Genomic DNA, 27,458 nt, shown 5'->3' with positions numbered 1-27,458 from the left:
AGGAAAAAAGGAAGAGGTTTGAAGGAAAAACGAAAGAAAGAGAACTGGCTCGAAGGGCGTGAAAATGAAAAATTCCCTTGGCCTCATCCTGACAGAGTCAGAAAAGAACAAGAATTGCCTAAAGGAAATAGGATAGAGACGTAAGCCCACCAAATATCATACCTGCCAACTTTACAAAACCAAAAATTAGGAGATTTTGATATGAAAATCAGGAGAAATCAGGATATTCAAATGGTCAAAACTGCTTATTCTACATCTCTTCGGCAATACATACTTTATCCTAGCAAGCTCCATGCATCATGTCATCAAGTCCACATTTAACCCATTCCAGCCTGGGCCTTAATATTCCTAACAAACGTTCTGAACTGGCCATTTTTAAGGATATTTAAAACATTATCTCTCTGTACCCATAGGAGATATTTGCATGATTCTTTTTTCTTTGTGCTTGTTTGAGCATCTAGTTTCGAAAAATGCTGTTTGTATTATGTCAACTAAGACTTGAGATTTTAAAATTGTTTATATATTATACCATGTTTTGCGAATGGAAAAAAGGTCTGACGGATAACTAAGCAAGTACAGTTTTCTGAAATACTGTTATATTTACCCTATTTTGCTAATATAAAATGTGCATTGCAATTACAAAACAATAACAATAATGAGTACAATATAAAAATAATAATTTTTCAATAATAATAATAATTGTACCGGGCGGTACACCTCCACGCCGCTTATTTAAAATTTGCGCCAATTGAAACTCCTCTGCTGGAGGAAGTCTGAACTTTATCTACGGTATTAATTTTCAAGTTTCTCAGAAGATGTCACTACTTGGAAATTTTGGAGTTTTTGAACTGGGTCATTTTTGATGTATTTTTGTTTTACCTGTAGTAAGAAGTGTGAACTTTCTCTTCTAGAGGACACTACTGAAAAACTACAATGGTGCACCCTAGTGCGAAGTGAAAGAACTGTTTTTTGGAGAAATTTTTATTTCAAAAGTTTGTTTCTTGTTAAATTTCTTTCTGTTATTGTTTAAGTTGGCTGTATACCCCTTTCTTTCCCCTTGTTTTGAATTTAGCCAATCCTGAATTTCTCGAATTAATTTTCCACCAATAATATGTTTCTTCTTCGTATTGTGTAGGGGTTTTCTTGGTGAACCAATAAAATCCTTGTGGGAGGGTGTTCTCATTCCAAAAACGCCTCGAACTTTCCGCGAGAGTATATAAACTGCTGATTTTCGGGTCTCGGTGCCACTTCTGTACCATCTTTCAGTGTGTAAAGTACATAGCAGGGGGCGGGAAGCGCCTCTTTCTTCGGGCAGCAGTTCAACAACCAGGTAATGGCCATTTAATAACTTCTTTTCTTGCTAGCTCAGCAGTTTAACTCTCGGGGCGGGTCCGAAGCGTTTCCACCATGTAACCTTTTCCTAAGATGTAATTACTCTTAACATCTATTCTCTTTTAAAGCTACATATTGGGATAGAGAGTGCTTAAACCTCTCGAGCTCCCACTCATATTGCTTTGAGGTGAACTTATTTCTCACAACCGATTCTTCCTTAATGTAATGTAAATTGTTCTTTTTTAAAGTCACCTCTGTAGTATGGGATTAGCCCTTGCATTAGCGGCCTAGAGCCAGAATAGGTTTTAAACAAAATGTATTAGGAGTGCAGATCGCCTCCTCTCGAATTGTTATTTTAGAGGTCATGTAATTAACCGTTTTCTCACTTAATAGGCCTCAGTAGGTTGGGTATTTTACCCCTGTGTCTATGTCCTTAGAGGACAACTTGAAGGTGGAGTTTGGTGTGGCCTTTGATAGGCTTAAAGTTGAGAGCGAGTGGCTCTTTCTCGAAAATTGAGTGTTGTATGCCTCGTGGAGGCTTTTCTGTGTAATTGGGAGCAAGTGCTCCTGGGCATGATTGGGGTCTTCTGCCACTTTGTTGAATTTCTGTATATCGTAAGATTGGGCTAATTGTTCAAGTATTGTGGGCTTGGCTCTCGGAGCCCATCCTGTAATTCTGTAATTGTACATTCTCGAATAGTGGCTTTGCTACTCTGTACCTGCCATGCTTGTTATTTCTTGATTTTACAAAGAAAATATAACCTTGTTAAATTTTAAATTAACTTTAATTTCGTAGCCTGAGACCTGTTCACCCCCGCACCTTCTTTCACCTCTACCTACCACGGAAATCTCCGTAACAATAATAATAATAATAATAATAATAATAATAATAATAATAATAATAATAATAATAATAATAATTACAATAATGAAAATGGGAGCTCTTAGGAAATTTTATTTTAATTGATAAATTTTGTCAAAAGTTACTCAAATGTAAAAATATTGTTCCATTTACCACAAAAGGCTTCTGAGAAAATACAGTCTTCTAAACAGACAACTTTACTAATATGTAGACAATCTTACGTATTCACGCAAATTTGAAATACGCGGGAACATGCGCTAGGCCGTAAAACGAACTCCAATCATAATGAAATGTAAGAAGTTGTTTGGAATTCATATGTCAATAATATGTTCATTTGCGCATAAACTTATAATATATCATAAAATATCGAAAATATCACTTTCGTCAAGCACATGTTTGCTGCAAGAAGCCATGTCTTAGAGCTCACTGAGTGACAACATCTACTGATGCATGTTGATCGAAAATATCGTAAATTCTCTGCCATCTGCTTAAATACTCTCATAACTAATACATACATGAAGAAACACAATGTAACCACCAGAATGCGTGCATAGCTCGTTCTCGATTTTTAGTGAATTGTCAAACCTTACTACGGGCTATGCCCACAGCGCAGCCTAAGCGTAATTTCGGCCGCTGCGAGCTATGCTCGCAGTTAGACCGGAAAGAGTTAAATTAACACATATTTCCAGGGGAACTGAGTGGAATCTAAATACACAAATATTTTACTCTCATATGTATTGGTATTCAGTCAGAGCTAAATATACAACACTGGAAAATTTATAAGAACATGTGTGGTATTGTAAGCCTACCTTCCTTCCACCGTACTGATTTACAGAAGCTTCTCCATCAGTAGAATTGATGTTGTTTAAAAGAAGCAGCAGTGGCAGATTTTGCCTGTCTGCGAAACCCTCTGTCAAAGGTTTGTTGAAAGCAGTTGCCCTGTAGCTTTTATTCTACTGTCAACAATGGAAAACCATCTTTAGGGCAGCCGCCAGTGGAATTCTAACCCACTATTTCCCAAATGCAAGCTGACAGTGGTGCAGCACCTCTAGCCCCACGGCACCAACTCACTCGGTCCGATTCCTTAGCTTTATACAAAATTATGGTTTCCCCATAATCACACATTAAATTCAATAACAATTCTAATAACAATTACGAACACTGCCACAACTACAAACAACACAGGAGTACTACAGTATATTATAATATTAAAACATTTATTGTCTCAAAACCAGACTGTTGCTATACGAGGCTACAAGGCTAAAAATTACACATCTCTATTCCCCCACAGGAAGTATGTGAGCGAGATGATCGATCTTTGATAAGCCTTCCAAAACTAGTATGAACTCATACTCCACACGTGTGAATCTGTCATGCACTTAGATGCCATTACTTAGCAAATGCAAAGATTAATATATTGCATCATGCACCCGTGCAATTATGCATAGCGCTATGCTATACATCAAGCAATAAATTAAAATTCGCCAGATTTGTCTCCAAATGGCTTCTAAAACCTCTAGAAAGTCACTGTTCGCTATCTTTGAAATTCTGTCACAAAATTACTTGTCACTAGAATTGACGAGACTGATGTGAACGAAGATGAACACAGCACGCGAGAACAAAAGATTGATGATCAATATCATACGTGACGCGATATACAGGTTTCAATAAACATTGCACATTCGCACGCATTTCTCGTATTAATATACGTCAATATTTCATTTGAAAGCAGCCAATGAGCGAAGAACTCCCAGCCAGAGGTGTACAAAGCTGAAATGGCAGGATTTTAAAACAAATGTTTGAAGTTCACCAAAAAATAAGCTAAATTTGGGAGAAAAAATGGCATAATCGGGAGACGGGAAAAACTGTCGAAAATTATAGTTGAATCAATTTTATTTTAACATTGCAAACAATTTTTAGCCAAATTTTCAAATTGTAAAAACTGTGTTTTGGACGTCAATGTGTTTTAGAATTAAGAGTTACTCCATTTTAACATTGCAAATCATATTGTCATAATTTTTAATGTGTACATTATTCTTATGTTTTAAATATTGTTACCACAGAAATTAGATTTACATTCAATGTAATGAAATTTGTAACAACAATCCAAATATGACAAACCTTGAGGCAATTGTACAGGCTGATGATGCTTGTGAATAAAAGCGAAACATGTCCCAGTAAATTAGTGTTGTAACATTACAACTTAGCAACACAAACTGTAATTTGTATTGAAAAGGTGGATCAAAACAACCAACAAATTGTTAGTATATCAATCGGGAGACTCCCGCAAAATATGCATTATTCTTTTACCAGTGATATACAATGATATTAAAGGTATTTAATCTCTCAATCTTATCACACCATAACAACATGCACAGCAATACCATGTTGTTGGAAGAAGGTGAGAGAAATCTGTATGTCAATATCTCATATTTCATGCATGCCATGCCTTTTGGCTGTCTGGTTCATGATTCAATCAAACAAGATTACCCATGGCAGGAAAATGGAGCATGCTCGAATACAGTCCATTTTCACAAGCAGCCCTTATCTGAATTTCAAAAGAATAACAATATTGAATTTGTAATGTCCATTGGTCTACAGCCAGCTGTAGAAAATACCTCAACAGATATTGAAACCCTGGTAAAGTTTGATTATGATCTCCTTGAAAACATTACCAAAGCGAAAACAAAATGTTGGTTCACGAGTTATTTGAGGCAGACATCTGGTATGAGTAGCCCTATAGCCCGGTTTCTTCAACGAATGTTAAGTGTTAACACTGCTGTTAAGGAGACTTAACATACAATTTAACAAAATGGTCGTCTCATCAAGAATTGTTAACTCTAACAATTGTTAAATCTTGTGTTAAATTAACCTAGCAGCACCCCTGTGTTAAACCTCTTAACAGTTGCTAAAATTTCAAAATGGAGACATGTAGAAGACGTTAGTTTGAAGCTTTACTGCTTGATGAGGACTATTTATAAACTGAAAAAGGCAAAGGACGACCCATACTAAGGAATAACGACCTTTTTAGAGTTGTCAGAAGAAAGATTTCTAAATACCAAAGCCATAATGAACAAGGTACTAGACGATATAGGTTAGAGTTTCCAACAGATTGCAACTTACCAATCTCTCCAGTGCAGCAGTTGCTAATAGATTTTACAAGGATGGGTCAGACCCTGCGTCCAATCGATTTCAACTAGCTTAATGTAACCTGTTGGGGGACACTCAACAGTAACTCGTGTAGAAGGGTTTGGGTCAATACCGTATAGTTTCGTTTTCGAAATAAATGAGGACAAATGTCATGAGGCAGGATCTGCTTCGGACCACGTGGAGGGGATAGAACACTAAAATGCGAACACATTTAACTTGAACTTGTTAGGTCCGCAACCTAGTAATTTCCGAAAAAAAAATACGAATTCCCGATTGTAAAGCACCGCGTATATACTTGAAAAGTTGCGCACTAGTCAAGAGTAGCAGTGGCCGAGTGGTCATCGTACTTGTCTACGAACCACGACGTTGAGAGTTCGAGTCCCGCGTTAGGTTACTTTTAAAAAAATACAAATTTAATTAATTATTTCAGGGAATGTGAAGATAAAAATGCGAATAAAAGTAATGATCAAATTGCAGTGGAACTTTATTTCCTACCTCAAATTAATATAGTCCGCCTCTATGGTGTAGTGGTTAGCGTGATTAGCTGCCACCCCCGGAGGTCCGGGTTCGATTCCTGGCTCTGCCACGAAATTTGAAAAGTGGTATGAAGGCTGGAACGAGGTCCACTCAGCCTCGGGAGGTCAACTGAGTAGAGGAGGGTTCGATTCCCACCTCAGCCATCCTCGAAGTGGTTCTCCGTGGGTTCCCACTTCTCCTCCAGGCAAATGCCGGGATGGTACCTAACTTGAGGCTACGGCCGCTTCCTTCCCTGTCCCATCCAATCTTCTTTCCATCCCTCCACAAGGCCCCTGTTCAGCATAGCAGGTGAGGCCGCCTAGGGGGTGTACTGATCATTCTCCCCAATTGTATCCCCCGACCCAAAGTCTGAAGCTCCAGGACACTGCCCTTGAGGCGGTACAGGTGGGATCCCTCGCTGAGTCCGAGGAAAAACCGACCCTGGAGGATAAACAGATTAAGAAGAAATTAATATATATACAGAGAAAGAGATCCAGCAGTAACTGTGAGAACGTTTAGACCTATATTAATTTCAGGTAGAAAACAAAGTGTACCGGTACTGCAATTTGCGTAATATTTTTGTTCCAAATTTTAAATAACGTTCCCTGAAACGAGACTCGAACTCACGTCTACGATGCTCGCAGACAAGTACGATGACCACTATGCCACAACTCCTAAGTATATACGCCTTGCATTGGAATCGGGGATTCATCAATTTTTCAGAAGTTATTAGGTTGTGGACCTGACATGTTTAAGTAAAATTTGCTCGCCTTCGTCCGAAGCGGAGGTTTGTAATGACATCTGACCTCGAGACACTTTCCATGTAGGTCTAATTGTAGGAGCAAAAGATCTTCATAGGTCAACGTCCTGAACAAATAGTTTTTTTTTTAAAGAAAAAAGGCCTAATTGTAGGCGACTATGTTCACGAGGGCAAGAAAAGAGTGTGTAGGATTCTACAAAGAATTCTTGCTGCCATTGCAGCATTAACAAGGCACTACATTATTTTCCCCGCAATAAAAGAATGCCAGAAAATAATTCGAAACATATCAATTATCACATTTTCCCGGTGATGTAGGAACCTTAGATTGCACTCCTACAAGAATAGGCTATATCGAATGTTGTGATATAACAGTCCGTTATTTCATTTTTCTTGCACACTCGCATAATTTTAAATTAAAACTATAACAACATTTGTCTCGCATTCATCATATTAACGCTGTTGTTGCCTCTTACTTGACATGTTTACTTCTTAGCGGTCTCCGCTAACCATAACCTATAATAATGTCAACCATGTGTCTGTGTGACAAAATACTATTTCAACACGCCACTAGGAGCGCTATATGTAAAGAAACAAAAGACGCTCACTGCCAAACGCGTTCAGAAATCTTACGGAAATGTGTTAATTTGTCTTTAACAATTGTTTCGTAACACATGTTGGAAATATGTTCGTGAAACAGGGTACTTTTAAACGAAGTGTTAAATTAATAACAATTGTTAGTTAACATTTGTTAAGCAAAATTTAACATAGAGTTGAAGAAACCGGGCCTATATTTCGATGGTGATGATGATGCTTGTTGTTTAAAGGGGCCTAACATCGAGGTCATCGGCCCCTAATGGTACGAAATGAAATGACAACAAAAAATTCAAAAAATCCACTGACCAAAATAAATAAAAATTACATGAAAAATGAATGGATGGACATGAACCCAAAAAATAACAAAAACAAACAAGAAACAAACAAACAAACAAAGAACAGTGGATCCGACTCAAAAACGGTCATAAATAATAGTATTATTGACCAAGCGACCACTTATAAAGCACAGTCCTGAATTGATTATGCTTGATGTCTGAAGGGGTGCAAAAACCAGGTCTACGGCCCCTCAGTATGGTACAAGTCGCGAGAAGTAAAACCATGATATTTCTCTAGCTGCGGTACTAATCATAGGTAGCGTAAACTCACGGTGTTCCAAGCAGTAAGGTACTACTCACAAGTATTGTACGTCGTAAAGGTAACGCAGACCTTTGGTGCTTCTCACTCAATGGCGCCACTCATAGCCAACGCAAACCGATGAGGTTCCTCACCTAGGTGTACTAAGCACGGGCGCCGGCATTCCCGTGGTGTTCCTCACATAGTGGGTACTAATCACTGGCAACGCAGACCCACGGTGTCGTCCATATAGTGGTACAACTCACAGGCTACACCCAGACGCGTGGTGTCGCTCACACGGGTACAACTCACAGGCAACGCCCAGACCTGTGGTGTTGCACACACGGGTACTGGAAACCCACACTGAACCCCCCTCGAGTGCTACGAATCACAAAAATATGGAGTACCTAACAGAGTGGTACTACTCGCAAGTAAAAGCGACCGATGGAATTCCGCGCGTGATGGTACTAATCAAAAGTACAGTAGTTTCATGGTTCTAATCCAAGCATCCCTTGGTCGCCCCTTTTTGTCGCCTCTCACGACAGGCAGGGGATACCGTGGGTGTATTATTCGTCAGGCTCCCCCACCCACAGGGGGTGTGTGTTTGGTCCGCGAGAGGTATTTTATTTCCCTCAAGTCCGCCGGCAAGCCAGTTAGGACCCCCCTATCCGCCACCTGGGACGCGCCACGTGGGAGTATCACCTCTCCCCCTGCTACGCTTGCGTGGCAGGTTCGTGGGGCCTATATTTCACCAACTACAATTTCACAGACATTCGAGACCTTAATGCCCAGTCTCTCATCAATAAGATTAACTCTATCCATCTACCTATCACATCACACAAGGCTACAACCAAGACAAACAGTGAAATTCATCATTACAGCCATCTGTCAGCTTTCTACATTGGTTAGTTATTTTCTAGCTTATGGCAAGTAATATACATACAAATAAAGATGAAAATCAGATTGGCATCAAGGGAGCCCAGGTTGTTCAGCCCATTCAGATGCACTTCCAAATTCTCCACAGATCCTGGATGCACACTTGTGAAGCAATGAACCACACTGTCGATGACCATGAGGTTAATGGATATTAAATAATGTTTCCCACTTGCACCAATCGCCATTCAGTTGACGCATTAAAGTTTTTGCTGGCGGTCTCTTGTGCTGTTTGCACTAGTGTTCTTCTTGAATTTGGGACGTATCTTCATGATGGAGAGAGCTGCTGTAAATTTGTTGATAATTTCTCATTCTCTCTGACAAAGTAGTTCATTCTTCTTATTCTGGGAGGTTCTATCTACCTAGCGCATCACCCAAGACTATGATCAGGACAAACAGTGAAATTCATCACTACAGCCATTCATCAGCTCTTTACATTGGTTAGTTATTTTTTATCACAGGCAACAAGAAAAAAGAATTGGATTTCACTGAGTCATTGGCAAGACGCAGTCTGAAGTCCATATCTAATTTTTTGATATGCAGACTGTTCATCCACACAGAATAAACAGATCCCATAGCTGATGAAGCAAGGAGTGGATGCAGAAACTACCCCTGTAGACCCAGCAAGTTTATAGATAATGTTATTTCTTGTTCTAGATCAGCAACAGTGTTTGTTAAGTGTTTCTTGAAATAACAATGTTTGGTCAAGAATAATTCCAAGACACTTTTGGGGTTGATATTATAAGCAAGAGGAATACTGTTAAGCGACACATCTAAGGTAGCATTTTTCCACCTGCTGTTAAATAAGCAGGTTTCTCTTTACTAGTGCTAGGTTTTAAACACCTCTTCCTAAAGTTCTCGGTCCAATGACCTTCGATGTTAGGCCCCTTAAAACAACAAGCATCACCTAAAGTTCTCAGACAAGGTTTGGAGGATCCTCAATCACAATGGAATGTTGAGCAACATGCCGGTGTAGTGGGATCAATGGTACAGTGTGCCACAGTTGCTAATCTTGCTCGGGATCCCTCTGCACCCGTTAGGTGGGTCATATGGTCTTCAAGTGAGCACTGCTCTCATATACACATCATTTCAGACTTCAACTACACCATAATACACAGGAGGGGGGTTCATACACTATGCACTTAAACGTCACTGTTCTATACCTTCAAATTCAACAGAAATTATCAACCATCTTCATATTGCAAGTAGTGCGCGCATACCTTTATTTGCTGGTTCTTGGATCCGAGAGGAGCATTTCGCAACACCATCTTCAAAGCATCTATGTGTCGTCCTCTGTACAAAGTTAAGGAAATAATGAATAAAAATACATTGAATTGTTTATACAAAGTAACATTAAAAATAGTGAGGTTGTCAAATACATCAGTAAGGAAGGTTGTCCTTACTAGCTAATACTGGTTTTAACACCAACATATCATCTTTACTGTCCAGGATTCAACCGTTTGCTTTTAATATAACGTGTACCAGTAGACTATAATTGCATTGGTTATAAAAGACAATTAATGGCTCGGCACAATTCATCACAAAGCACAAGTGTCAAATCACTTATAATTCCAACAGACAAATTTGCTTTGATAATCAAATATAACAAACATGGAAACCCCCAGGTACTTCTTGAATATTTATTCTAAACGAAATTTATATTTGTGAGTTCACCTTTTCAATACACAAAAGACTAAAACATTACAAATAAGCGGTAAATTCAGTCATTTAAAAAGAAATGTGGTACATGTTTCAACTCTATCTGGGTCATCCTCAGCCAACTAATTATACACACTGGAGAGACATCTTAATCAGTTTTTGTTTTTTGTTTTGCTAGTGGCTTTACGTCACACCGACACAGATAGGTCTTACGGCGATAATGGGATAGGAAATGCCTAGGAGTTGGAAGGAAGCGGCTGTGGCCTTAAGGTACAGCCCCAGCATTTGCCTGGTGTGAAAATGGGAAACCACTGAAAACTATCTTCAGAGCTGCCGACAGTGGGGTTCGAACTCACTATCTCCCGGATGCAAGCTCACAGCTGCGCGGCCCTAACCGCACGACCAACTCACCCGGTATAAAATATGTTAAACAATTTAAATAGATAAAGTGAGAATAAAAATGAAAAAGCTTCAGGATTCTGTCATATGGCACTCTCATCAGAAGGATTTTATATGAATTAAATTTGTGAAGTGTTCCTATCTGCAAATCATTATGCATTATCATAGTTAGCTTGTGAACAAAGGCAATAATGGACATTTGCCAGAAGAATCTCAGCATTAAGCAATTCAGGAGGTAAGGAACTTGGACACTAGCATGTGTAAAACAGCTGATTTGTAAGAATCTTTACATAACTATTTCTAGGTTAATCGTTTAACTACTTTAACTCACTCAGCGCCAAGCACGCCGATCGATGTTTTAAAATTAGCGCGCTGGCAGTGCCAAACCCGTGTTGATTCATATGGCCGGTCAGACACTGATTAACCTGTACACATGCCCAATTATTCGAAGAACACAGGTATGAGTAAATTACCCAGTGATGAATCTTGCATATGTGCATATGTTCAATTAGTTGATTGTACCTCCCACAGATGCCACCCAAACGCAGTCTCACGTTCACAGATTCAAAATGAAGGATGAATGTATCATCGATAAACATGCGAACCACATTCCTTAGTAAAGTAACTTGCTGTTGACATTCGAACACGTGCTATCTTCAGTTGTTGAGTAACCGCGTGTTTGTTCTCAGTGCCTTTGCGCTCTTATAACATGGCCTGTAAATCATACAAAAGTGCAGATTACGTGGTATGTTAGAAGAAATGTGTGCTGATAGTGAGTCGCAAAATCATTTAGTGCCTTGTATGGAGGAAAGTGATAGAGATTCATCTGATGAAGTCGCGAGTGCTTACCCTGATGGGGTAGGTCCAGCAATAGTTAATGATTTATTTTCGGAGGATATATCTGGTGTTGATTCATATGGCCGGTCAGACACTGATTAACCTGTACACATGCCCAATTATTCGAAGAACACAGGTATGAGTAAATTACCCAGTGATGAATCTTGCATGGCATACTTCAGGTTGTTTTTTCACGCCGGCATATGTCATTTCTTGTAACAGAAACTAACCGATATGCGGAACAATTTTTGATCACAGTAAAAATAACATTTACTAAATACTGCATGTATGACAATAGGAGGCCTGCTACCCTGGATGAGATGAGAATTTTTTACAACTCTGAATGATGACCGGTATCATAAAAAAGCCTAAGGTAGAAATATATTGGATAACAAACATGTTTGCTACTCCCATATTCATGAAGTTATGCCTAGAAATCGCATTCAGCTCATTTTAAACTTTACTGAAGGTAACTTGAAACTTTCATGCAATTATGTGTGCTACTTTTCTTTATATGCACTTTTGTTTGTAACTATGTCAAACAAGTTCACCTCCCTTAGAAATGTACTTCAAGCTGGCTCAGTCAACTAGAAAAAGAAACTCAGGATAGTAAGAAATTTCAAGTTACCCAATTGCAACAGTCAAGTTTTAGGGAGGAAGGGTGTCTGAGATTGCTCTTGGTAAACTGTCAAAGTGTAGTAAATAAACAATTAAAATTCGGTACATTGATGGAATCTTATGAGACTGATGTGGTGATAGGAGTGGAATCGTGATTGAAAGAAGGGGTGGGTAATAGAGAAGTATTTCCAGAAGGGTACACAGTCTATCGTAGAGACCGAGGAGATAAAAAGGGAGGGGGGGTGTTTATTCTGGTGAAGGAAACTTACTGTTCACATGAATGGTTTACCGATGAAAGGGATGAAATATTAGGGATAAAATTAGTTTGTGATAATATGAAGGAGGTGGGAATTATAGGAACATACAGGCCTGGGGCCTATTCCACAAAAGTATGGTCTTGTACATTACAAGTTACTAGTGTGGGTTCTTGTAATGTATGTAGTTGTACATTTCTGTTCCACAAAAGATTGATAGTCTCTTGTATATTACCAGTGAATTGTTACAAGTTTTACAAGTGACGACATATCAATAAACATACTACGTCATAGCATGAATCAGCTGTTTATCTTCGTATTCCATTCGTTGAATTAGGTTATGCTTGCCTCATTTATCGTAATATCGTATTTTACTGTAACTTATGCAGCAAGATTGAAAGAACTAATATTCCTGTGAATTTTTTAATGCTACGATGTTATTTTTCAGTTTATTTCTTCGATGATACGAAATTACTCCGTTATTATCACCCATTCTGTTCTTCCGTGATCCTCGCGTATGTTCTACGAGAGTCTAACATACCTACCTTGGTCTGTCATTAGGAATCAGATGCCGCTAATAACGATATTCGGCCGCCAAACTTAATTGTTACGAAATTGCAAACTCTGCATGAATTGTTAAAATGATGTCAAGAGAAACAAAGTTATTCATTTTGAAGGAAATAGAAGGTAGGAAAGATATTCGTTTCGGTGGATTCAGCGAGAGTCTGAAAAAACAAGACAAAATAAATGGTTGGATGGAAATATTTGACTTGGGAAAAGCTCATGAAGGTTTTGAGGGGAAAAGTTGGACGTATGTAAGAGATATTCTGCTCATTAATGATTCCAGGAATGTCCTTCTTGGAATATGTTTTTTTCAGTATTTTCAGGCCAACAAACAATATGAGGAAATTTTATATCATTTATTGCAGCTACCACAGACCGAAGATTTTGCCATCCCAAGCATATCTGCAGTACCATGGTACTGACCACCATTTCCTAGCCAATGTAATGTTGTTAGTAAATGTTGTTTAGCAGAGAGAGATTTACTTCTGTTCGTAGGATATTTTAAGCTATGGCCAGTATCTATCAAAAGTTCTTCCACTTGTATTGTGCTTAACCTAAAACGTTCATTGTATTCAAATACAGTGTTAAACTGGAAGTTTATTCTTTCCCTGTACAGACGATAGTTTTCATTTTCATCACCATCACTATCACTACTGCTAGACCACATATTTATCAAAATGTATCCAAAATAAGCGTATTTAAATAGCACTAGTACATTTATATATTATTGTCCTTTCACTGGTAGAGAATTCTTCTCATTTCGCTAGTAAGTTACAAGTACTAGTACTTTTGTGGAACACGCCTATAAAAATTCACTAGTAATTTGTAAGTATGGAGTAGTAAAGTACAACTGTAGAAAATTCTTTTGTGGAACAGAAACTCTGGTATTTGTACAAGTTACTAGAGAATTTACTTGTAATGTACAAGACCATACCTTTGTGGAACAGGCCCCTGGAAGAGAGGAAAGAGACATGGAAATCTTTGAGAAAATAATAGATTATACTCGTAAAAACAATAATAATGATATGGTAATAATCGGGGGAGATCCAAATTTGCCTGAAGTTGAATGGAATGGAGCTGCTAGTGAAGCCCATGAACAGAAACTGGCAAATAAGTTAATTTGGGAGGGAGGATTTACACAAGTAGTACAAGAACAGACTTGTCTCAATAACTTACTAGATGTATTCTTGGTTAAACCATGGGAAATTGTTGATAAAACTGAGGTAATTGAAGGAATAGGAGACCATAAGGCTGTAATAATGGATGTAGGACTCGTACCAAAAAGGCTTAATAAGAGGGTTACACAAGACAAGAAATTGTACAGAAAAACTAAAGTTGATGAATTTGGGACTTACCTTAAATCACAATTCAGTTGTTGGATAAGTGAAGGGAGTAATGGGGATACACTTGGGCTAAATATAAAGGAATCATTTGGGAAGGAGAGAAGAGATTTGTACCTGTTAAGAAGGGTAAAATGACCTCAGACCCTGTTTATTATACAAGGGAAATAAGAAAATTAAAAAGAAAATGTAGAATAGTAAACAGGAAAATCAAAGAGGGTAGGGAGAGTAGAGAAACTAGAAAACAGCTAATGAGGGAACTGAATAGAGTGAAAAAGGAAGCAAAAGAGAATTATATGAATGGCATACTTCAAGAGGGTAATGACCACAAAGGGAAATGGAAAAAGCTGTATTCATATATCAGGAATCAAAAAGGAAAAGGAATCCAAATTCCTACAATGGTGGGAGAAGGGGGTGAACACTATTTAACAGATACTGAGAAAGCAAACCTATTTAGTAGGGAATTTAGAGATTCAGTAGATAATTGTCAAGAGTTGGAAACCGAAACAGAAGATAGAGAGGGAGAGAGACAGAGGGAAACAAGAAGCTTCTCATTCACAAACGAAGATATTTTCAGAGAAATCCAACTGCTTCAGCAAGGAAAAGCAGCAGGAAGTGATCAAATTACTGGGGAGGTATTAAAGACAATGGGGTGGTACATAGTGCCTTATTTAAAATTTCTCTTTGACTATGTCATAAATAATAGTGTAATACCAAAGGAATGGAAGGAATCTATAATAATACCAATTTATAAAGGAAAGGGTGATAAAAGGAAACCAGAGAACTACAGACCAATCAGCCTGACCAGTATAGTTTGTAAAATACTGGAGAGTTTAATATCGAAGTACATCAGAGGGATATGTGATGATAAAAATTGGTTCATGAGGAGCCAGTATGGATTTAGAAAGAAATTTTCTTGTGAGGCACAACTGGTGGGATTTCAGCAGGACATATCAGATCAGTTGGATTCAGGAGGTCAGTTAGATTGCATAGCCATAGATCTTTCCAAAGCCTTTGATAGAGTGGAACAGGGAATATTATTAAAGAAATTGGAGGGAATAGGATTGGATGTAAGGGTTACATGTTGGATAAAAACATTTCTAAATTCAAGGGTTCAGAAAGTCAAAGTAGGAAATAATGTATCTCAGGAAGAGAAAGTTTGGAAGGGAATTGCACAGGGTAGTATAATCGGTCCGTTACTTTTCTTAATATACGCAAATGATTTAGGGAACAATATAACATCAAAAATAAGATTGTATGCAAATGACATAATTGTTTATAGGGAAATAAACAACATTGAGGATTGTTCAGAATTACAAAGGGACCTTGAAAGTATCCAACAATGGGTTGAAGAAAATAATATGAAGGTTAATGGAGGCAAATCAAATGTTACAACTTTTACAAACAGGAGCTTTAAAACTGAATTTGAATATACTTTGGATGAGGTAGTTATTCCAAAAGATGGCAAGTGCAAATACTTAGGTGTGAGATTTGAAAGTAATTTGCACTGGAAGGGTCATATTGATGACATTGTTGGGAAAACATACAGATCGTTACATGTCATAATGAGGCTACTTAAAGGATGCAACAAAGAATTAAAAGAAAAAAGTTACTTGAGTATGGTTCGTCCATTATTGGAATATGCAAACAGTGTTTGGGATCCTCACCAAGAATACCTAATAAAAGAAATAGATAGTGTGCAGAGGAAAGCAGCAAGATCTGTAACAGGGGATTTCAGGAGAAAGAGTAGTGTATCAGAAATGTTAAAGGAACTTGGGTGGGAAACTTTAAGTAAGAGAAAGGAGAAAACTAGACTTATATGATTATATAGAGCCTATACGGGAGAAGAAGCATGGGGAGATATCCGTGAGAGGCTTCAGTTGGAAAATAATTATATCGGCAGGACTGACCACAAATATAAAATTAGAAGGAATTTTAGCAGAAGCGATTGGGGTAAATTTTCATTCATTGGGAAGGGTGTGAAGGAGTGGAACAGTTTACCAGGGGTAGTGTTTGATCCTTTTCCAAAATCTGTACAGATATTCAAGAAGAGAATAAACAGCAACAGAGAAAATAAATGAAGTGTTAGAGGGCATTCGACCAGTGCAGGTTATTGTAAATAAAAAAAATGTGTGTGAATAAATTAATTCCATCCCCTGGTCTAAGGAGTTTGGACAGCCAAAGTAGGGGACTGCCTGTAGGGGTGAAGTACAGTGGGGACTTCGAGGGCCCTGGGACCGCTACGGTAGCTGTGAAGGCCCTTCAGGAACTCTGAAAAGTGGTGGCAAAAGGGGCTCTGGGTAAGACGCAGCAGGTCGTTATGCTACTTAGGATCCAGAACGAGTAAAAAAAAAAAGTAAATAAATAAATGCAATGTAAATATTAATCTTATACCAGTTGTATAGTATCATTTGAAGTAATTCCACATACTGTATATCAGTTGACTATATTTGTAAGTAGTACAGGAGATATTATAAGTAGAATTTTGTAAACAATATAAATTTATTAAGGATGAGCTGTGTGTTTAATAGAAAACATTGTTAGCGTAAATTGTATAATACTGTATTATAGGAAAATTTTCTTCTCTTGTTAATTTAATATTTAGTGCTTGACAATAATGTATTTTAGTGTACCATTTGCCACCAAGGTAGACACCTCATTTGCAAATAAAGAGATTTTGATTTGATTTGATTTGATTTGATTTGATTTGGATTCGATTTGATTCGATTCGACATTGATATTGCATAAAATGTGCCTTTGCTGGCAGGACCTAGTGTTTACAGTGCACTATGTCTTCTGGTATGGGCTAGAGCAATTTTGTTACTTTCATTGACCTGTCTCAGCTTTATCCTTAGCTTTGACAAAATGAAAGTGACTGAGGTATGAGTAATGCTAGTAATGCCATTCCTTCTGCAGCCAGTCCCTGCTATGAATGGTGTGAAAATATTGCTCATAGGGTCAGTTGGTGCATGCATTTCAGTGGGCTTGGCAGACTGATGTGTAATAGCAACTTGTGGCTCGGTGAGGAAAGCAACGGGAAACTACCTCACTCCTCATTTCCCTAGCACGCCTCTTCAGTGATGCCTAGGCCATCTATGACAGCTGATGGCGGAACTGTTGAGGATCCAACCAGCCTTCGGGCTGAGGACTAAACATACACATACACATTGCATAAAATCACCTCAGAATGCCTGGCAGTGAATGTGTTAATGTCTTCAGATTCCGGCCCTGAACCTTAGCTAATGGACCTGCTAGACTCTCTGTTCACCAGACGTAGAAGACAGCTGTTCATCTGTTGTTTCATCAGACATTCATTCAAGAAAGAAAACAAGAATAAGTAAAAGAAAACTAATTAACAGACATTGGGATTACGAAGAATATCCAGTGTTTAGTGAAAGTCCTAGTTTCAAAAGTAGGGAGGGTGATTTAGACTACAGTCCATCTCACCATGTTTGAGATACGAAGAAAACAACCGCAAAAGCACGTGTATTCTGAAATACTACCTATTCCAAAAAAATTATCTTTCGTTCATTTGACTCTTTCGCCTGAGCAACAATACTCATTATTAAGATTTTTTTAAATCACAGTGGAGTTATAATAATTCAATTTTCTGCTGTGAGGTTTGTAGTAGGGAGACTGAAGGTAAGGATAATCTAACATTTAGCCATATATAAATATCACGCCAGCCAAAATGCACCACTATTAGGTATACAAACTCATTAAAATAACAGCTGCCTGTTTAAACAGAAACATAGTAGCCTACATACAACCAATCCAAAAAATGAAATTGATCATGCATTAATGGGTAGCAATAAGACTCACAGTTTACTCTCTATCCTGAAGTTGTTCAATTCCTTCCATGTCGGTGTTGTCATCGGTATCTGTATCATCAGCCAAGTTGACAACAAACCGTTCAAGGACTTCCTCCGCAATGTCATCCAGCTTCCACATATTAGCTTCTTCCTCATCGATAATGTGCTGAATACAGGATTTCCAGTGGTCAACAGTGACAGTATCAAGTCCTTCAATCAATAGTTCTCGCACTTCCTTAATGGTGAAATTGACGTTATTTCGAGCTACATGTCCCTTAACCTGGCTCCATATAAGCTCTATTGGATTTAAGGAGCAATGATACGGAGGTAATCTTAATACGTGTCGTCCCGACTCCGCTGCGCCCTTGTCAACTCTGTACTCGTTCCAAGCATCACGAATATGGTATTGGTGCCAGTAGTTCAACTTTAATGCACTACGGATCATAGGAAATTCTTTTTGTGTCTAACCAGTTCTGTATGTTCATCTTTCTCCAAAACTTGTTCGGAATTCTCTCGACTTTTAACAGAGTGATAAGGAGCAATGTCTAAAACAATCACAGTGTTGCTTTCTAGAGGGGGAAGAATTTCAACAAACCATTTCTCAAATACGTTTCCATCCATTTCCTCGTGATAATCCTTTGTAGACTTTGATTCAAACAATAACAGTCCACCTTCCACAAAACAGTTTTCATTTCTTAGGTGGAGAACAATTAGCCGTTTACCCTTGCCGGAGGGAGATTTTAACCCATTCGATAATCCCCTAAGAAATCCATCTTTGCTGGATTTTATAATTTCATCTTTCCAAATTTTCGTAGTAGTGTGCCCTGCATTTACCCACGTTTCATCAAGGAAATAAATAGGTCTACCCTCTTCACAAAATTTCCTAATTTGACGTAAATACTTTCGTCTCCTCAACACTATTTCATCCTTTTCACACTGGCGATTTTGCGATACATAAGTGAAGTTCATAATTTTTTAAAGTCTGTGAAGAGTTGCATGAGAAAATTTAAGTAATAAATCGTCACTATTAACTGAAGGTGATATTTTATTTAGAGTTGGTATTTCATTTCTTAAAAAGAAGTTGTGAATTTTTTCGCAGATAGCATCTTTTGTAAAACTAACGTATTTTTTACTTAGCTTTGTCGCTTTACAGATTTTCTTAGGAGTAACAGGTTTCCTATCAACCTTAAGTTCTTTCCTAGCACGGTAAATGCTTGCCTTGGAAATACCAGTTACATCGGCCACTGCACGTGTTACTTCATCCAGAGTACTTCCAGGATTTTCTTCATGAAATTTGGAAAACATATTTAACACACACGTCTTCTCACCACTCGTTAGTGGTTTTCCTTTTTTTATGTTTAATCATAGACTGGCCTGGTTCACACATGGTTTACAATTACAGCACTTTCTCGCACACACTCACATATACTGGACGGACGTTTGCACTTCCAACTAATTAAACAGTACACTTGATAAACGTTGTGTATTATTTTTATTCACAATAAACTTAGAACAAGCAAGCAAAGTGGACACGTGCTCTGGATCAGCAGTCACTGGGCTCAAGGATCATGTTTGTGAAATTATATTGCTAATAATAAGCAAGAGCATCATATGTTAGACTTATTACATTTCTTCTAAACTATGTAAGTTCAGCAATGTTAATTTTAATACATTTATTTATATAGGGAGTGCGTTACTAAAGCCAAACCTCGAAAATGTTGTGTACTTCATATCTCAAACATGGTGAGACAGACTTAAGGTGCATGGACCTGAAAACCAAACAGAAGCAATGAATAATAACAACTTCATTCCTGAAAATATTGGAAAAGCTGAGAAAACCAAAATAAGGAAACAAATTAAAGGGTGTTATTGAAAAAAAACATAAAATTTGAAAAGAGAACAGAAACAGAGGCTTAGAATATATATGACAAAGAGGAAACAACCATTGAACAACAAAGTGAGAGCAGAAAAAAAGTACTATGGCCTCCACACATACCATATGAGAATTAATGGAAAACTGCAAGTTAAAAAAAAAAACCTACTTCCTTTATACATTTGATACAATAAGCAATATGGTGTGAAAATTGGGTTCCAGAGGAGTGGACAAAAGGTATTATTATCTCTTTATTTAAAAAAGGATGCAGAAGAAAGTGTGCCAACTAGAGGGGTATCACACTTCTCTCCCACGGTATAAAAATAACGGAAAAGATTATTGAAACCAGACTGCAAGCAGCAACAGAACCAGTCCTGGAAGAAGAACAGCATGGATTTAGAACCAGCAGAAGAACCTGATCTTTACGCTAAGGATGTTAATAGAACAGCACACTGGGAGAGAGGGAAAGACCTAATTGTAGTATTTTTAGACTTAGAAAAGGCATACGATAGGGTGTCTAGACCAGTTATATGGAAGTGCCTCAGATTATTGGGAGTGCCTGAATATCTCATAGGCAAGGTCCAGATGCTATACCACAACTGTAGCAGCTGTGTGCATGTTGGGGATGGCCATTCTGAATGCTTTAATACCACATAGGGTGTCCAACAAGGGAGTGTACTCTCACCATTACTGGTCATTACTGTCATGGACAGCATTCTTAAAAATCCTGAAAAGAGAAATAGAGAACTACACACATCTGTGTTTGCTGATGAAGTAGCCATCTGGGAAGAGACAGAGGTAGAAGTACAAACGGGATAAGTGGGTAGCAAAGTTCAAACAGTATCAGATGAAAGTTAGCACAACAAAAACTGTTGCACTGAAAATGAGTAGGAAAGATACTGACTGCCACATAAAGCTTGAAGATGAAAACATTCAATGTGTACGGGTATTCAAATACCTTGGGAGTATGATTTCCAGCAGGGGTACTGCAGATAAAGAAATAGTAAACAGAGTGCCTAGCAGTTCCAACTTCTACAACCTCATAAGAAATCTACTTTGGAATAACAAAGTGCCCATGAGAACCAAGATGACTCTGTATAAGTCATAAGTTTGTGCCTATTCTCATATACAATCTACAAACATGTACACTGAAAGTGAGAGAAGTCAGTAAATTGCAAGCATGTGAAATGAAGTTCGTATGAACTACCCTCCAAATAACACGCAAAGATTATGTAAGGAACGATGACATCAGAATGAAACTGGAAGAGAAGCTAAGGACTTCGAGACTAACATCGTATGGACATGTAAACAGTATGCCAGGCACAAGAGCACCACATGCAAACCTAGAAAGAACAGTTGAAGGAAGAAGGCCAGTGGGAACACCTCGGAAGAGATGCCTACACCAACTAAGAGACGATGTGAAGAGAAGAGGAGGGAACTGGGAGTCAGTGGGACAGATGATGGCAAAGGCTCATTCAACACCACCCTACCTGGCACGCTGGAGGGATTCTATGATGATGATCTTATCATCATCAACATTCAGCCTACCAGAATATATTATATACCTAGAACCACCAATGTACATATTTTCTTCTCAATATGCTTAGTTACTCATTATTATCGTTTTGCCTCTGTTTCTGTACATGACTTTGTATGTTTCAATATTGATTCATTAATAAAGATGATGATGATGCTTGTTGTTTAAAGTTTCATGTTGTTAATACGGTTTTAAATTGTGATCAATTTGACGTTGATCAACTTATATGATTGTCAATTTTTCTACAAACTTCTATCAGCTGATGACGACGCAGTGGGGCGTCGAAACTAGTACTGATAGAAATATATGTTGTAATTACATCTACGCAACAATTTTTTATGTATTGAATAAGGTGGACCCAAATTATAATAAAAGTTGTCTAAAGGGGTCCAAAATCCAGGTCAACAGTACCTCATAATGGTACTTATCACTAGTAAAGTAGAACCATGATATTTCTCATGTAGCAGTACTAATCACAAGTAACGTAGACTCACGGTGTTCCTCACATTATGGTACTACTCTCAGGTAATGTACTATGCACAGGTAACGCAGCCCTATGGCATTTCTCACATAATGACTTCAGTCACAGCCAACGCAAACCTATGGTGTTCCTCACATAGTGGTACTAATCACAGGGACCCGTACTATCCCGCGGTGTTCGTCATATAGTGGGTACTAATCTCAAGTAACACAGACCCACGGCGTCGCTCTATACGCCTAATTCACACGGGGATAATTTATTGGAGTCAAGTACTTGAAACCTCTAAACTTGAAGCCCATACTTTTGATCAGACGGGGAAAACGCATGCTAACTGTCTTTAGAAGAGCATGTAAACTTCAGTGGTTTAATATTGTAATTCACTAGTAACTGTCTGTGAATTTGCATTCATTTTACTGAAGTGGAGATGGCAAGTGCACAAATACAAGCATGCGTACAGCTAATTGGCGCATTATTATTGCATGAATGTTTTTAAACAAGTTGTTTTATGTTGCAAAGACACAGATAGGTCTTATGGCAACGATGGCTTAGGAAAGGGCCAGCAGTGAGAAGGAAGCGGCTGTGGCCTTAATTAAGGTAGCCCCAGCATTTGCCTAGTGTGAAAATGGGAAAACCATCTTCAGAGCTGCCGACAGTGGGGTTTGAACCTACTATCTACCGAATACAGGATACTGGCCGCACGTAAGCGACTGCAGCTACCGAGATTGGTAATAGGGAAACTTGGGTTAAAGGATGGATTAGGAGAAGAGCTTTGCATGGTACATCTTACAACTTGTTGAAAGAACAGGCGGGAGAGGATTTGTTAGCTTATAGGAGCCATAACGTTTTGTATTGTTCATAAAATAATGCCAATAAACTGCAATATTTGGTTTGCATTCCACTTATTATTCCCGGTCTAGAGAGCCAAGAATAACGGCCGTGAGGATTTGTCGTGCTGACCACATGACACCTCATAATCTGCAGGTATTCGGGCTAAGCAGTGGTCGCGTGGTAGGCCAAGGCTATTCGGGGCTGTTTCAACATGGGGTTTGGTTTTGATTTTATTCCACTTATTATTAGCAGCATTCATTATCATATATCAACAAATACAGGATGAACTGAAATTTGCGCACTCGGGCGTCGCAGCGCGACTTCTCACATGCCAGCAATAAAAAAACGTATCTCACAAAAGTTCATCCTGCGAGTGTATATCCGGCAGAAAAAGGACACTGAAGAGTGGCAATCTGGCAACACTGTAACCACATGTAAGTTAACTACATCTGTCAGCACATACTGGTCATGCTGTACAGTTGGTGCAGTGGATAGAGTTTTGGATTAGCATGCAGGAGGTCGAGGGGTCGATTCTGGGTTGAGGCGTATGTTTTTTATTTCGTAAATGTAGTCTAGGTGGTATGGTATCTGGCATCTTAATCGTCAACAGCGAATAAATTCACGCCCACGATGTGAAAAGGGTGTCTTTCAAAGGTGACCAATGAAAACGATTGTTCGTCCATTTCTAGGATTGTAGTATGTAAGTGCAAATGGTTTCTAGAGGACCCACTGCAATCGCTGTTGACGATTAAGATGCCAGATACCGTACCACCTGGACTACATTTAAGAAATAGAAAGCATACGCCTCAACCCAGGGACGACCCTCGACCTCCTGCATGCTAACCCAAAACTCTATCCACTGCACCAACTGTACAGCATGACTAATATGTGTTGACAGAGGTAGTTACTCTACATGTGGTTACAGTGTTGCCAGATTGCCACTCTTCAACGTCCTTTTTCTGCCGGATATACTCGCAGGACGAACTTTTGTGAGAGACATATTTTTACTGCTGGCATGTGAGGAGTCACGCAGCAACGCCTGAGTGCGCGAATTTCGGTTCACTCTGTATATTAAAAATCTCGAGAAAAATGCTCATACTCTGTTTTCAAGTTGATTTGCCTACAATTCGATGTTCAGACGGGGCAACTACTGGAGTCAAGTCAGTCATGTGACGGGAAAGTGGACGCAAAAGTTGACAGCTTAGCCAACTCAAATTTACTTGCAAGAAAAGTTATAACTTCACCGTCCTGACTTAATCATATGTGGAAAGTTGACTTTCTTCAAGTACTTGACTCTAGTAAACTATCCCCGTGTGAATTAGGCTATAGCAGTACTAATCACACACAACACCCAGATCCGTGGTGTTCCTCGAAACACAGACCCATTATGTCCACAACCACATGCTGAAACACCCCACCGCGGTTAGCCTCTTATTATCTACTTGGGGTGTTCCAACCAAACCTGTACAGAGGAGAGCCTCTGTCACAGTGGTGAATAATATACATGGGTACTGTAAACCCACAGTGATTCACCCAAAGAGCCAAGATATTCCTCACATAGCAGTACTAATCGCAAGAAAAGTTGACTCATGGTGTTCCTCGCGTGATGGTAGGCTACTAATCACAGATAATTTCATGGTTCAAAATTCAGCATCCCTTGGTCAACCCTTTTAACCACCCCTTACGACAGGTGGGGGATACCATGGGTGTATTCTATGTCTGCGTACCCCACCCACACGGGGTTGTGTGTTTGGTCCGCGAAAGTTATTTTATTTTGCTCTAGTCCGCCGGCAAGCCGGTTAGGACCCCCATAACCACTACCTGGGATGCATCACGTGGGAGTATTACCTCTCCCACTGGTATGACAGCGTAGTAGGTTCGTGGATTCATCAATTAAAAGGTGCCACGCACTCATTACACAGTTGTCAGAAACATGCGGCTTTGAATATGGAGTAGGTCCTAGATTTTCTTTCAAGATGTTATGGTGAGCAAACCTACCGGGTGTAGTCTTCCCAAAGTGTGCTACAAACCACTCTTGTGATGCCATCAGTGCTTGCTAACATATTACCTAGCAATGGAAGGCTTTTATCTTGGTTGATGCGATCTCTCTGATAGCATGCTTTAAAGGTAACAGTTTCTACAGCTTTAATAGAATAATTGAAAACTCGTCAGTACTCAGCCTATGTGAGACAACATTAATTTTTCAATACAGCATAAATCAAGGAATTCACCAAAGCTGTTATGTTGTTTGCAAAAGGCTTAATAATAATAACACCAAGCGAGTTGGCCGTGTTGTTAGGGTCGCATAACTCTGAGCTTGCACTCAGGAGATGGTGGGTTCAAATGCTGGGACTGTATCTTAATTAAAGTCAAATGCCACTCACTACCTTGCCTTCCTTCCCTTTGCCATCTCTGCAACACCGATAACCTTCGATGTGCTAATGCGACGTTAAACCACTAGGGGAAAAAATTAAGCAGATAACCGCTACCACAGGTCTAGGAAACACCGGCCTCGCCCTTTTTCATTTGACCTACAATTTTTATTCAGAACTGTGCGGAGGTGAAGCTGTAAGATCAGTGCACTCGTACACCAATTCAGCAAGTGTTCACGTGTGGTTATCCTAGGAGTAACCGGTTATCGAAACGTCTCTATTATCACGTATAATATCGAAATGACGGTTCGTCAACAACAAACACAGTTTACGCAGTTACGGAAAAACTGCAAACAGTGAAAAGCGTTAGGACCTTGTCACTCCATTTATCCCCGGTTTCACTTGATGAAAGAATCCACAGAATTTCAAACGACCGATATTTATAATCACTTCAGACTGTTTCTAATGTACAATGACTTACAGTAAAAAGGATACTGATTCATCAGCGCGGTTACTTCTGCTTCATCCGGCCCTATGGGTGGCGATTGTAATTCAACAGGTTCTTCTTCCCTATAATTATCTTCATTATACTGATCAACATCAATTTTCCTAAACGCAGAACTTGACGTATTTTTTGCCATTGCAAGGATCCACTACTCCTACAAAAATTCGTCGAAACCACTTATTCGCAACAACACATTACGTTTCCAACAGCCCACACCTATGACCAGCAACGCCAATATCTACAAACAAAAATTACCAAAACCTAGTCTTAAAATGATCACGTTTTCTATAACATTATCGCGAAAATAATAATGTTATTATTATTATTACCAAATTAAAAGTACTATCATTCTTGCCATACAAATACCATTTACCTGGTAAAAATGAAATGTCGTATGGCTTTTAGTGCCGGGATATCCCAGGACGGGTTCGGCTCACCAGGTGCAGATCTTTCTATTTGACACCCGTAGGCGACCTGCGCGTTGTGATGAGGATGAAGTGATGATAAAGACAACACATACACCCAGCCCCCGTGCCATTGGAATTAACCAATTTAGGTTAAAATCCCCGACCCGACCGGGAATCGAACATTTACGTACTATACACCATATCGGCTCGGTGTTCTGATGTACAAGCACGCACAGAAATTATGTAAACAATCAACACTGCCCCACTCCAGTGCAGTGGACTGATTATAAATCAGTCCAATGTACCGAAGATACTAATCATTTGAGCGCCGCGTGCTATTATGGGCCGTCCACACGCTCAGTCTCTACTTCGCGCACCGGGCGAGTTGGCCGTGCGCGTAGAGGCGCGCGGCTGTGAGCTTGCATCCGGGAGATAGTAGGTTCGAATCCCACTATCGGCAGCCCTGAAAATGGTTTTCCGTGGTTTCCCATTTTCACACCAGGCAAATGCTGGGGCTGTCCCTTAATTAAGGCCACGGCCGCTTCCTTCCAACTCCTAGGCCTTTCCTATCCCATCGTCGCCATAAGACCTATCTGTGTCGGAGCGACGTAAAGCCCCTAGCAAAATCTACTTCGCGCTAACTTGCGCAAACCGGTTTGCAGCGGGAAGTTTGTACGTATGGTGGGGAAGACGGTAGCTCGTGCAAGCCAAGAACCTGCATAATCGTAGCAGTCCCAAAGATTTTACTTGTGCAAACTAACTTCGTGCAGTGAAATTTGTGCATGTAGACACGTTAGCTCAAGCCGCGCCATACAACTAGAAATACTTACCAGTGCGGGTACGTGTAAACGATAATGTTAGTCTCTGGTAAGACCCCAACTAAAGTATAGTTCCAGTTTATGGGATCCTCACCAGCACTACTTGGTTCAAGAACTGGATAAAAATGCTAAGGAAAGCAGTTCGATTTGATCTGGGCAATTTCCGACAAAAGAGTAGCGTTACAAGAATGTTGCAAAGTTTGGGCTGGGAAGACTTGGGATAAAGGAGACGAGCTGCTCGACTAAGTGGTATGTTCCAAGCTGTCAGTGGAGAGATGGCGTGGAATTACATCAGTAGACGAATATGTTTGAGAGATGTCTTTAAAAGTAGAAAAACCGAGCTCGATAACTGATGTCGCTTATGTGCGGCTAGTATCTAGTAATCGGGAGATAGTGGGTTCGAGCCCCACTGTGTGCAGCCCTGAAGATGGTTT

The 27,458-nt window shown here is 39.2% G+C and overlaps 1 protein-coding gene across 1 annotated transcript in view; it reads right to left on the bottom strand.

Annotated features, from left to right (window-relative positions):
- Positions 1-26,037, bottom strand: part of Arpc5 (Actin-related protein 2/3 complex, subunit 5) — a 47,851-nt gene extending 21,814 nt beyond the window's left edge. The window contains exons 1-2 of the mRNA XM_067145381.2: positions 25,790-26,037; positions 9,941-10,013 (exon numbers count right to left, since the gene is read on the bottom strand). Coding sequence (XP_067001482.1) covers positions 9,941-10,013; positions 25,790-25,935 — 219 coding nt within the window. The 5' untranslated portion in view covers positions 25,936-26,037. The remainder of the gene's footprint in view (positions 1-9,940; positions 10,014-25,789) is intronic.
- Positions 26,038-27,458: the final 1,421 nt, after the last annotated feature.

The sequence above is a fragment of the Anabrus simplex genome, chromosome 4 (genome assembly GCF_040414725.1).
Source record: "Anabrus simplex isolate iqAnaSimp1 chromosome 4, ASM4041472v1, whole genome shotgun sequence".
In the NCBI taxonomy this organism is placed as follows: Eukaryota; Metazoa; Arthropoda; class Insecta; order Orthoptera; family Tettigoniidae; genus Anabrus; species Anabrus simplex.
Note: the sequence above shows the minus strand (reverse complement) of the source record. Positions and strands in the feature narration are given on the sequence as shown.